The sequence below is a fragment of the Anomaloglossus baeobatrachus genome, chromosome 2, assembly GCF_048569485.1.
Source record: "Anomaloglossus baeobatrachus isolate aAnoBae1 chromosome 2, aAnoBae1.hap1, whole genome shotgun sequence".
In the NCBI taxonomy this organism is placed as follows: Eukaryota; Metazoa; Chordata; class Amphibia; order Anura; family Aromobatidae; genus Anomaloglossus; species Anomaloglossus baeobatrachus.
The window spans coordinates 127,224,959-127,238,809 of NC_134354.1; the positions used below are offsets into that span (position 1 = coordinate 127,224,959).

General features: G+C 48.8%; 1 protein-coding gene across 1 annotated transcript in view; it reads right to left on the reverse strand.

Moving 5' to 3' along the window:
- Positions 1-1,012: 1,012 nt before the first annotated feature.
- The window catches only part of RILP (Rab interacting lysosomal protein), a 72,315-nt gene continuing 59,476 nt past the window's right edge, over positions 1,013-13,851 (reverse strand). Inside the window, exons 7-8 of the mRNA XM_075333250.1 lie at positions 2,811-2,891; positions 1,013-1,415 (exon numbers count right to left, since the gene is read on the reverse strand). Of these exons, the coding sequence (XP_075189365.1) occupies positions 1,304-1,415; positions 2,811-2,891 (193 nt within the window). The 3' untranslated portion in view covers positions 1,013-1,303. The remainder of the gene's footprint in view (positions 1,416-2,810; positions 2,892-13,851) is intronic.

Genomic DNA, 13,851 nt, shown 5'->3' on the forward strand with positions numbered 1-13,851 from the left:
GTGACTCACGCAACCGCATATTGCTGCGATTCCATTGCAAATGCTTTGAACTGACAACGCATTTGTAAAGAATCCGGTTTTGCGGCAAAAAAACCCATCCATGCCACATTTGAAAAAACGCTGATGTGAAAGCACCCTCACTTCATAGGGGAACACAGGAACCATGTGTTAGTTTGCTGCCACCCGATGGCTGACACGAATAATACATATATATACATACATACATACATACATATACATATACATATACATATATATATATATATATATATATATATAAAAAGTTGGCTTCTCCCCAGTCTTAGCCTTGGTAGGTTAGGTTCTCTTTTTTGCATTTTATAACTTGGAGGATCATTTGGAGGAATAACAGTGTAAAGAGATAATGCAATAAGGGGATAATACAATAAAGGGATAAAGAGGGATAGAGAGATTTTACAGTGAGTACCTTAAATTGTCATATCTAAGAAAACTCTGTTTACAGAGAATCTGCCACCAGGTTATTGCCACCTAATCTGAGTGTAGCAATGTAGAAACAGTAAAACTGATTCCAGAGATGTGTCCCTTAATGGGCTGATTACTGTAAATTTGATAAAATCACTGTTTTATCAGCAGGAGATCACCACTAGAGCACTAGTAAACCTGCTGCCATGTAGTCCTCCATATTTTTCTTAAACTATGTATAACCTCGCCCCCCGCCCCCAGTTCAGTGTACACATAAAGCTGGCATAAGTGGTGTGAGTGGGGTTATACAGAGCTTGTGACAAGGACAATCATAGCAAGAACTTTTTTTTCCTCGCTGCTGACAAGATGAAAATTAGTCTATATGGAGAAAAGAGAAGTCATCTTGTTGGGTTATCGTCATGCTGAACATATGTGTCTGAATGAGCCCTTATACTCTCGTTTCAGCTCACTCAGCATAATGCGTGCATGAATTTAATAGAAAATAATGAAAATCTTCTAATGGTTTGGACCCATTGGAAGATAATAATTGGACTACTAAAAATTACCATGAAATATTTATTTTCCATTTCATCAAGATTAATAAAACACTACAAATATCCAGATATACATTATAAAGAATTTACAGCTGAAAAAAATACTCTGTATACAGACAGTTAAAATTGAAATATATTATAAAAAGGATTTCCAATAAAATAATGTTATAAAAATATATTGTGATCCCTTTCGTGGGACAACTCCTATACATTTTCCCCAGGATGTACAGCCTGCTGTGCCGCACAGATATGACTGCAGTGTCCAGACATCAGTAATCTGCATCAGACAGTATAGTGTGCACTCAGATTCAGACACTGCCGGCGTTGCCATCTTCTTTCTTGATCGTGTTTATTTCTTTCACGTTGATGATTTCCCAGGGGCCTGGTTCGGTTTCTTGTTTCCCGTACCACATCCCAAACCTGTGCAAGAAAATTACTGACATTAGTCCGTTTGTGTCCATAATTTAATGGGGTTGTCTGGGACGTAACAAATGATGACCATTGAAATGAGGATTGGTGGGATTCTAATTCCCGACATCCACACTGCTCGGGCAGCAGCTGATGTAAGCGATGTGCGAGCTGGAGCCAGACGGTCCTGTACATTGCGTAATGGCTGCTGCCTAGATCTGCTTCCATTCATGGACAGGTAGATAAATAGTAGTACTCATCACCAGCCACCCAGGACGGCTGTGCTCCACCTCGTACATGGCTTATCAGCTGCTGCCTGAGAGATTTTAGCCTATTGCTGGGGATGTCGCAATCCAAACAATCTTCCTTTGATATATGATTTACATATCCAGTGTCATATCAAAAAAGTGAAAGCCCACACAAGTTTTTTGGTACATGCTCAGCTGGTTGAAGAGAAAATATGCAACTTTATTACCAAGAGGAGGAAAAAGCTCAACTTTATAACAGAGGGACTCCGGGTACAAAAAAAATAGAGAAAAACTGTTCTAGAATCAGAAGGAGCAGCACCAATTGATGACCTAGTCTATAAATTTAAAAGTTATATCAGTAGGAGATCCAACTCTTAAGCGGGCTTTACATGCTACAACATATCTAACGATGTGTCTGCGGGGTCACGTCGTAAGTGACGCACATCCGGCATCGTTAGTGATATTGTAGTGTGTGACAGCTACGTGCGATTGAATGTAAAAAAGTTCATCGCATACACGTCATTCATTTGCTAAAAATTGCACGTCGGGTTGTTCAATGTTCCCGAGGCAGCACACATCGCAGTGTGTGACACCCCGGGAACGATGAACAGATCTGACCTGCGTCCCACGGCTCCCGCCGATAATGCGGAAAGGAAGAAGGTGGGCGGGATGTTTACGTCCCGCTCATCTTCGCCCCTCCGCTTCAATTGGCCGGGAAGTGGATGTTCGCCGCCCACTTCGAGGTCGTATGGAAGGATAAGTACGTGTGACAGCAATTAATCGTTTGTGCGACACGGATTGAACGTATCGCACATACGATGGGGGCGTGTCACATCGCATACGATTTCGTATGCTTAATTGTAAGGAGTAAAGCAGGCTTTATTCACTGAAATGGGACAAAGCTCAACCACCGCAGGCATGAATAGGAATAAATAAGTCATACAATTACTGAAAGTAAATTGCAGTAAGTCTTCTCCAAGTATACTGAATGGCTAGAGTTTCGGCAATTCCTGCTATTATGTCTGTACGTAACTGTGAATCGAGCCTGGACTAAGACCATCCACTCCTTAGAACTTGATATTTCCTTATTTCCTTAGTTGGAAGAACACTTTGCAGTTGAAGTGAACTTAAGATATGATTAATAAGAGAAGGAACTTACAAACTCTTGATTTTGGAATCTGGAGTCTTGGCGTCCACACAGTCTGTCACTGTTGTCTGTGTCCATGCACTCTCGTCATCACTGCAACAATCGGAAACATACAAAGTCTGCATTACTATTATATACAGAGGGTACGGATAGTATTCAGACCCCTTTACATTTTTAACTCTTTGTTTCATTGCAGCCATTTAGTAAATTCAAAAAAGTTCATTATTTTCTCATTAATGCACATCTGCACCGCATCTTGACAGAAAAAAAAAACAGAAATATAGAAATTTTTGCAAATTTATTAAATAGGAAAAACTGAAATATCACATGGTCATAAGTACTCAGACCCTTTGCTCAGTATTGCGTAGAAGCACCTTTTGAGCTAGTAAAGCCATGAGTCTTCTTGGGAATGATGCAAAACTTGTTTCCCATCTGGATTTGGGGATCTTCTGCCATTTTTCCATGCAGATCCTCTCCAGTTCCATCAGGTTGGATGGTGAACGTTGGTGGACAGCCATTTTCAAGTCTCTCCAGAGATGCTCAATTGGGTTTAGGTCAGGGCTCTGGCTGGGCTAGTTAATAATGGTCCCTGAGTTGTTCTGAAGCCTCTCCTTTGTTATTTTAGCTGTGTGCTTAGGGTCATTGAAGGTTCACCTTCCAACAAGACAACCAAGCCTGAGGTCCAGAGCACTGTAGAAGAGTTTTTCTGCCAGGATATCCCTGTAATTGGCCGCATTCATCTTTCCTTCAATTACAACAACTCGTTCTGTTCCTGCAGGTGAAAAACACCTCCATAGCATGATGCTGCCACCACCATGTTTCACTGTTGGGATTGTGTTGGGCAAGTGATGAGCATTGCCTGGTTTTCTCCACACATACCGCTTAGAATTATCACCAAAAAGTTCTATTTTTGTCTCATCAGACCAGAGAATCTTATTTCTCATAGTCAGAGTCCTTCTTGTGTTTTTTTTGCAAACTCTATGTGGGCTTTAAGGTCTGACTGGTGGAGGACTGCAGTGATAGCTGACTTTGTGGAACTTACTCTTATTTCTCTACTGCATCTCTGAAGCTCAGCCACAGTGATCTTGGGGTTCTTCTTTACCTCTCTCACCAAGGATTTTCTTCCACGATTGCTCAGTTTGGCTGGAAGGCTAGGTGTCTAGAAAGAGTTCTGGCGGTCCCAAACGTCTTCCATTTAAGGATTATGGAGGCCACTGTGCTCTTAGGAACCTTGAGCACTGCAGAAATTCTTTTGTAACCTTGGCCAGATCTGTGCCTTGCCACAATTCTGTCTCTGAGCTCCTTGGGCAGATCCTTTGACCTCATGATTCTTATTTGGTCTGACATGCAATGTGCGGTCTTATGTATATGGGTGTGTGACTTTCCAAATCAAGTCCTATCAGTTTAATTAAACACAGTTGGACTTCAATGAAGGAGTAGAACCATCTCAAGGAGCATCACAAGGAAATGGACAGCATGTGACTTAAATATGAGTGTCTGAGCAAAGGGTCTGAATACTTATGACCATGTGATATTTCAGTTTTTCTTGTTTAATAAATTTCCACAAATTTCTACATTTTTGGTTATTTTCTGTCAAGATGGGGTGCAGAGTGTACACTACTGAGAAAAAAAATGAACGTTTTTGAATTTACCAAATGGCTGCAATGAAACAAAGAGTGAAACATTTAAAGGGGTCCGAATACTTTCTGTACCCACTAGAAGTGAAAACCAGCAGGACAAATACACAAATGTCAAGTGGAAAACAACGTGAAAGTCACCAGATTTCGTTTTTTTCTCCCCAATTACAAATGGAACAAAACATACAACAAAAGGGTGAAAAACTGCCCTTCAAACTACAGAGATCTCACTCCTGCAGACAGCGTTATATCTATGCCTCACTGAAAATGTAGACCATACTCTACGTTGGTTACAATACTTTTGCACACTTAGCCAATCTACACCTCCTGCCAAAAAGAAGGGAATTTTGTTTACTTACCGTAAATGCCTTTTCTTCTAGCTCTAATTGGGAGACCCAGACAATTGGGTGTATAGCTACTGCCTCCGGAGGCCACACAAAGTATTACACTTAAAAGTGTAAGGCCCCTCCCCTTCTGCCTATACACCCCCCGTGGGATCACGGGTTCCTCAGTTTTAGTGCAAAAGCAAGAAGGAGGAAAGCCAATAAACTGGTTTAAGTAACTTCAATCCGAATGAATATCGGAGAACTGAAACCATTCAACCTGAACAACATGTGTATACAAAAAAACAGGGGCGGGTGCTGGGTCACCCAATTAGAGCTAGAAGAAAAGGAATTTACGGTAAGTAAACAAAATTCCCTTCTTCTTTGTCGCTCTATTGGGAGACCCAGACAATTGGGATGTCCAAAAGCAATCCCTGGGTGGGTAAAATAATACCTCATGATAGGGCCGTAAAAACGACCCTTTTCTACAGGTGGGCAATCGCCGCCTGAAGAACTTGTCTACCTAGGCTGGCGTCCGCCGAAGCATAGGTATGCACCTGATAATGCTTGGTAAAAGTGTGCAGACTTGACCAGGTAGCCGCCTGGCACACCTGCTGAGCCGTAGCCTGGTGCCGTAATGCCCAGGAGGCACCCACGGCTCTGGTCGAATGGGCTCTCAGCCCTGAGGGAACCGGAAGCCCCGCAGAACGGTAGGCTTCAAGAATTGGTTCCTTGATCCACCGAGCCAGGGTGGATTTGGAAGCTTGCGACCCTTTACGCTGGCCAGCGACAAGGACAAAGAGTGCATCCGAGCGGCGCAGAGGAGCCGTGCGGGAAATGTAGATTCTGAGTGCTCTCACCAGATCCAACATATGCAAATCCTTTTCACATTGATGAACTGGACGAGGACACAAAGAAGGTAAGGAGATATCCTGATTGAGATGAAAGGGGGATACCACCTTAGGGAGAAACTCCGGAATCGGGCGCAGCACCACCTTATCCTGGTGAAATACCAGGAAGGGAGATTTGCATGACAGCGCTGCTAGCTCGGACACTCTCCGAAGAGACGTGACCGCTACTAGAAAAGCCACTTTCTGAGAAAGGCGAGACAGGGAAACATCCCTCATAGGCTCGAAAGGCGGCTTCTGAAGAGCAATTAGAACCTTGTTCAGATCCCAGGGCTCTAACGGCCGCTTGTAAGGAGGGACGATATGACAAACCCCCTGCAGGAACGTGCGTACCTGAGGAAGTCGTGCTATGCGCTTCTGAAAAAATACAGATAGCGCAGAGACTTGTCCCTTAAGGGAGCCGAGCGACAAACCTTTTTCCAACCCGGATTGCAGGAAGGAAGAAAAGTAGGCAAAGCAAATGGCCAGGGAGAAACTTCCTGAGCAGAGCACCAAGCTAAGAATATCTTCCACGTCCTGTGGTAGATCTTGGCAGAGGTTAGTTTCCTAGCCTGTCTCATGGTGGCAATGACCTCTTGAGATAATCCTGAAGACGCTAGGATCCAGGACTCAATGGCCACACAGTCAGGCTCAGGGCCGCAGAATTCTGATGGAAAGACGGCCCTTGAGACAGCAAGTCTGGCCGGTCTGGTAGTGCCCACGGTTGTCCTACCGTGAGATGCCACAGATCCGGGTACCACGACCTCCTTGGCCAGTCTGGCGCGACGAGGATGGCGCGGCGGCAGTCGGACCTGATCTTGCGTAGCACTCTGGGCAACAGCGCCAGAGGTGGGAACACATAAGGCAGCCGGAACTGCGACCAATCTTGAACTAAGGCGTCCGCCGCCAGAGCTCTGAGATCGTGAGACCGTGCCATGAAGGCCGGGACCTTGTTGTTGTGCCGGGACGCCATTAGGTCGACGTCCGGCCTCCCCCAGCGGCGACAAATTTCCTGAAACACGTCCGGGTGAAGAGACCATTCCCCTGCGTCCATACCCTGGCGACTTAGGAAATCTGCTTCCCAGTTTTCTACGCCCGGGATGTGAACTGCGGATATGGTGGATGCCGTGTCTTCCACCCACGTTAGAATCAGCCGGACTTCCTGAAAGGCTTGCCGACTGCGTGTCCCTCCTTGGTGGTTGATGTATGCCACCGCTGTGGAGTTGTCCGACTGAATTCGGATCTGCTTGCCTTCCAGCCACTGGTGGAAGGCTTGTAGGGCAAGATACACTGCTCTGATTTCCAGAACATTGATCTGAAGGGTGGACTCTTGCTGAGTCCACGTGCCTTGAGCCTTGTGGTGGAGAAAAACTGCTCCCCACCCTGATAGACTCGCGTCCGTTGTGACCACCGCCCAGGATGGGGGTAGGAAAGACTTTCCTATTGACAATGAGGTGGGAAGAAGCCACCACTGAAGAGAATCCTTGGCCGCCTGAGAAAGGGAGACGTTCCTGTCTAGGGACGTCGACTTCCCGTCCCATTGGCGGAGAATGTCCCATTGTAGTGGACGCAGATGAAACTGCGCGAAAGGGACTGCCTCCATTGCTGCTACCATCTTCCCCAAGAAGTGCATGAGGCGTCTCAAGGGGTGCGACTGGCCCTGAAGGAGAGATTGCACCCCTGTCTGCAGTGAACGCTGTTTGTTCAGCGGAAGCATCACTATCGCTGAGAGAGTATGAAACTCCATGCCAAGGTATGTTATTGATTGGGTTGGGGTCAGATTTGACTTTGCAAAGTTGATGATCCACCCGAAACTCTGGAGAGTCTCCAGCGCCACGTTCAGGCTGTGTTGGCATGCCTCTTGAGAGGGTGCCTTGACAAGTAGATCGTCCAAGTAAGGGATCACAGAGTGACCCTGAGAGTGCAGGACTGCTACTACTGCTGCCATGACCTTGGTGAAGACCCTTGGGGCTGTCGCCAGACCGAAAGGTAGGGCTACGAACTGAAGGTGTTCGTCTCCTATAACGAAGCGTAGAAAACGCTGGTGCTCTGGAGCAATCGGCACGTGGAGATAAGCGTCTTTGATGTCTATTGATGCTAGGAAATCTCCTTGAGACATTGAGGCGATGACGGAGCGGAGGGATTCCATCCGGAACCGCCTGGTTTTCACATGCTTGTTGAGAAGTTTTAGGTCCAGAACAGGACGGAAAGACCCGTCCTTTTTTGGTACCCCAAACAAATTGGAGTAAAAACCGTGACCTTGCTCCTGAAGAGGAACAGGGATCACCACTCCTTCTGTCTTTAAAGAGCACACCGCCTGCAGAAGAGCATCGGCTCGGCCGGGAGGCGGAGAAGTTCTGAAGAATCGAGTTGGAGGACGAGAACTGAACTCTATCCTGTACCCGTGAGACAGAATGTCTCTCACCCAACGGTCTTTGACATGTGGCAGCCAAATGTCGCCAAAGCGGGAGAGCCTGCCACCGACCGAGGATGCGGAGAGAGGAGGCCGAAAGTCATGAGGAAGCCGCCTTGGTAGCGGTTCCTCCGGCTGCTTTCTTTGGGCGTGACTGAGCCCGCCAAGAATCTGAGCTCCTCTGATCCTTTTGAGTCCTTTTGGACGAGGAGAATTGGGACCTGCCCGAGCCTCGAAAGGACCGGAACCTCGACTGTCCCCTTCTCTGTTGGGGTTTATTTGGTCTGGGCTGAGGTAAGGATGTTTAATGATTTCATCCAATCTTTCACCAAACAGTCTGTCACCAGAAAATGGCAAACTGGTTAAGCACTTCTTGGAAGCAGAATCTGCCTTCCATTCCCTTAACCACAAGGCTCTGCGTAAAACCACGGAGTTGGCGGACGCCACTGCCGTACGGCTCGTAGAGTCTAGGACAGCATTAATAGCGTAAGAGGCAAATGCAGACATTTGGGAGGTTAAGGACGCTACTTGCGGACCAGATGTACGTGTCACAGTGTCAACCTGCGCAAGACCAGCTGAAATAGCTTGGAGTGCCCATACGGCTGCGAATGCTGGAGCAAACGACGCGCCGATAGCTTCATAGATGGATTTCAACCAGAGTTCCATCTGTCTGTCAGTGGCATCTTTAAGTGAAGCCCCATCTTCCACTGCCACTATGGATCTAGCCGCAAGCCTGGAGATTGGGGGATCCACCTTTGGACACTGGGTCCAGCTCTTGACCACCTCAGGGGGAAAGGGATAACGTGTATCCTTAAGACGTTTGGAGAAACGCTTATCCGGATAAGCGTGGTGTTTCTGGACTGACTCTCTAAAGTCAGAGTGGTCCAGAAAAGTACTCAATTTACGCCTGGGATACCTGAAATGGAATTTCTCCTGCTGTGAAGCGGACTCCTCCACTGGAGGAGCTAGGGGAGAAATATCCAACATTTTATTGATGGACGCTATGAGATCATTCACTATTGCGTCCCCATCAGGTGTATCCAGATTGAGAGCGGTCTCAGGATCAGACTCCTGATCAGCTACCTCTGCCTCATCATATAGAGAGTCCTCTTGCTGGGACCCTGACCAGTGAGATGAAGTCGAGGGTCGCTCGTAGCGAGCTCGCTTAGGCTGTCTGGGACTGTCGTCCGTGTCAGAGCCATCACCCCGGGATGCATGGGACCCCCCCGGAGCACGGATTTGTTCCAAATGAGGGGGGCCAGGGGGCATTGAATTAACAGTGCCCATGGTCTGAGGTACCGGTCTGGACTGCAAAGTCTCAAGGATTTTAGTCATAGTCACAGACAATCTATCAGCAAAAACTGCAAATTCCGTCCCTGTCACCTGGACAGTGTTCACAGGTGGTTCTCCTTGGGTCACCTCTAGCCGAGGCCCCGGCTGAGCAAGTGCCACAGGGGCCGAACATTGCACACAATGGGGGTCAGTGGCACCAGCCGGTAGAACAGCCGCACATGCGGTACAGGTAGCATAGAAAGCCTGTGTCTTGGCCCCCTTGCCTTTTGCGGACGACATGTTGTCTAGCAATCTAGGAGGGTATATAGCCAAGAATAGCGACCGTACAGGGCAATGTATAGAATACAAGCATATACAAATGAACACTTCGGCACAAGAGGTGTCAGCACCCGAGGTGCCGCTTACCGCCCGCTCCAAGCGGGTGTGTGGTCGCCAGAATCCCGTGTCTGGGTCTCCCAGAGCTTGTCTCCCGTCTCCACTGAGACTGCAAACAGGAATGGCTGCCAGCGTCCTGTGAAGAGGGGCGGGCCGTGGGCGTGCCCCAGACAAAGTGCGGGAAACTGGCGTCCCACTGTGCCCAGTGAGGGGGGTTGGAGTATGCTAAGCAGACTCCAACCCTCGGCGCTGAAGTTCAGCACAGCGTCCCGCCCCTCCCCTGACTGGCAGGCCTGGGGGCGGGAACGAAACGGAACTAGGCCGCAAAAGCCGGGGACTCGATTTATAAGCGCGGCCGCCGTATAAGCGCGGCCAGCGCGGAAGTCCCCGGCGCACCACAAGTCCCAGCCGCGCCGCAGCGCTGCTGTAAAAACCGCCATCAGCGGCCGGCGCGGTAGTTCCTAACACATAAACTCACTCAGCAAGCTGTAGTGAGTATAGCACAAGCGCGCTGCGCTGCTGCCCCCGGCGCACTAACACACCCAGCAATGCTGGTGTGTGTGTGTGCGCGATTTGTACGGGGACACAGAGTACCTTCAAATGTAGCAGGGCCTTGTCCCTGACGATACTCAGCTCCATGTCCAGCAGATCCCCAGGGCTGTGGACGGAGCACGGTCTCCTGTGCCTGAAGACCGATAGGATCCCACTTCACCCAGAGCCCTAAGGGGATGGGGAAGGAAAGCAGCATGTGGGCTCCAGCCTCCGTACCCGCAATGGGTACCTCAACCTTAACAAACACCTCCGACAAAAGTGGGGTGAGAAGGGAGCATGCTGGGGGCCCTAGTATGGGCCCTCTTTTCTTCCATCCGACAAAGTCAGCAGCTGCTGCTGACTAAACAGTGGAGCTATGCGTGGATGTTAGCCTCCTTCGCACAAAGCATGAAAACTGAGGAACCCGTGATCCCACGGGGGGTGTATAGGCAGTAGGGGAGGGGCCTTACACTTTTAAGTGTAATACTTTGTGTGGCCTCCGGAGGCAGTAGCTATACACCCAATTGTCTGGGTCTCCCAATAGAGCGACAAAGAAAATATTGCATCTCTACCACAACAAAAAGCATGCGGTTTTGATGCGTTTTCTTTGCTAGGAGGTGTAGATTGGGTGCATGAATAGAGTGTAAAAATTTCAGCATCAAATCTCTTGGCAAAGAAGGGAATTTTGTTTACTTACCGTAAATTCCTTTTCTTCTAGCTCCAATTGGGAGACCCAGACAATTGGGTGTATAGCTATTGCCTCCGGAGGCCACACAAAGTATTACACTTAAAAGTGTAAGGCCCCTCCCCTTCTGGCTATACACCCCCAGTGGGATCACTGGCTCACCAGTTTTAGTGCCAAAGCAAGAAGGAGGAAAGCCAATAACTGGTTTAAAGACCAATTCAATCCGAGGAAACATCGGAGAACTGAACCATACCACATGAACAACATGTGTACCCGAAAAAACAGAAAAAACCCCGAGAAAACAGGGCGGGTGCTGGGTCTCCCAATTGGAGCTAGAAGAAAAGGAATTTACGGTAAGTAAACAAAATTCCCTTCTTCTTTTTCGCTCCTAATTGGGAGACCCAGACAATTGGGACGTCCAAAAGCAGTCCCTGGGTGGGTAAAAGAATACCTCGTGATAGGGCCGTAAAACAACCCTTTCCTACAGGTGGGCAATCGCCGCCTGAAGGACTTATCTACCTAGGCTGGCATCTGCCGAAGCGTAGGTATGCACCTGAAAATGCTTGGTAAAAGTATGCAGACTCAATCAGGTAGGTGCCTGACACACCTGCTGAGCCGTAGCCTGGTGCCGTAATGCCCAGGATGCACCCACGGCTCTGGTAGAATGGGCCTTCAGCCTTGAGAGAACCAGAAGCCCAGTAGAACTGTAGGTTTCAAGAATTGGTTCCTCGATCCCCCGAGCCAGGGTGGATTCAGAAGCTTGCGACTGTTTACGCCGACCAGCGACAAGGACAAAGAGTGCATCCGGGTGGCGCAGGAGCGCCATGCGGGAAGTAGAACCTGAGTGCTCTCACCAGAACCAACAGATGCAAATCCTTCTGAAATTGATGGACTGGACGAGGACACAAAGAAGGTGAGGTGATATCCTGATTGATATGAAAGTGGGATACCACCTTAGGGAGAAATTCCGGAATCGGACGCAGAACTACCCTGTCCTGGTGAAGGACCAGGAAGGGAGATTTGTATGAGAGCGTTGCTAGCTCGGAAACTCTCCTAAGAGACGAGACCGTTACTAGAAGGCCACTTCCCGAGAAAAGCGGGAAGGGAGACCTCTTTCAAAGGCTCGAAAGGCGGCATCTGGAGAGCAATTAGAACCTTGTTAAGATCCCAGGGCTCTAACGGCCGCCTGTACGGAGTGCTGAGAAGACAAACTCCCAGTAGGAACGTGCGTACCTGAGGAAGTCGTTTCTGAAAAAATACAGATAGCGCTGAGACTTGTCCCTAAAGGGAACTGAGCGACAACCCTTTTTCCAACCTAGATTGCAGGAAGGAAGGAAACATAGACGATGCAACCGGCCAGGGAGAAACACCCTGCGCCGAGCACCGAGATAAGAATATCTTCCACGTCCTGTGGTCAATCTTGGCGGACGTTGGTATGCTAGCCTGTCTCATGGTGGCAACCACGTCCTGAGGTAATCGTGACGACACTAGGTTCCAGGACTCAAAGCCACACCATCAGGTTGAGGGCCGTAGAATTCAAATGGAAGAATGGCCCTTGAGACAGCCAGTCTGATTGGTCTGGTAGTGCCCCCGGTTAGCCTACCGTGAGGCACCACAGAACCGGGAACCACAACATCCTCGGCCAATCTGTAGCGACGAGGATGGCGCGGCCGCAGTCGGTCCTGATCTAACGCAGCACTCTGGGCAACAATGCCAGAGGTGGCACATAAGGTAGCTGGAACTGCGACCAATGCTGAAGTAAGGCGTCTGCCGCCAGAGCTCGATGATTGTGAAACCGTGCTATGAAGCTGGCACATTGTTGTTGTGCCGTGACGCCATTAGATCGACGTCCGGCCTCTGTCAGCGGCGCCAGATCTCCTGAAACCCGTCCGGGTGAAGAGACCATACCCTTTCGGCCACACCCCGGCGACTTAGGAAGTCAGCTTCCTAGTTTTCCACGCCTGGGATGTTAACTGTGGATATGGTGGATGCCGTGTCTTTCACCCACATCAGAACCTGCCGGACTTCCTGGAAGGCTTGCCGGTTGCGCGTTCTTCCTTGGTGGTTGATGTATGCCACCGCTGTGGAGTTGTCCGACTGAAGTCGGATTTGCTTGCTTTCCAGCTGCTGTTGGAAGGTTTGTAGGGCAAGATACACTGCTCTGTGTTCAAGAACATTGATCTGAAGGGTGGACTCTTGCTGAGTCCACGTACCCTGAGCGCTGTGGTGGAGAAAAACTGCTCCCCACCCTGATAGACTCGCGTCTGTCGTAACTATCGCCCAGGATGGGGATAGAAAGGACTTTCTTTTTGACCATGAGGTGGGAAGAAGCCACCACCGTAGAGATTCCTTGGCCGCCTGAGAAAGAAAGACGACTCTGTTGAGGGAGGTCGACTCCCCGTCCCATTGGCGGAGAATGTCACATTGTAGTGGACGCAGATGAAACTGCGCGAAAAGAACTGCCTCCATTGCTACCATCTTACGTAGGAAGTGCATGAGGCGTCTTAATGTGTGCGACTGGTTCTTAAAGAAGAGATTGCAGCCCGTAGTGAATGCTGTTTGTCTAGCGGAAGCTTCACTATCGCTGAGAGAGTATGAAACTCCATGCCTAGATATGTTAGCGATAGGGTCGGGGTCGGATCTGACTTTAAAAAGTTGATGATCCACCCAAAACTCTAGAGAGTCTCCAGCGCAACGTTCGGGCAGTGTCGGCATGTTTCCTAAGAGAGTGCCTTGACAAGTAGATCGTCTAAATATGGGATCACAGAGTGACCCTGAGAGTGCAGGACTGTGACTACTGCTGCCCTGACCTTGGCGAAGACCAGTGGGACTGTCGCTAGCCGGAAGGTAGAGCTACGAACAGAAGGTGTTCGTCTCCTATAACGAAGCGTAGAAACGCTAGTGCTCTG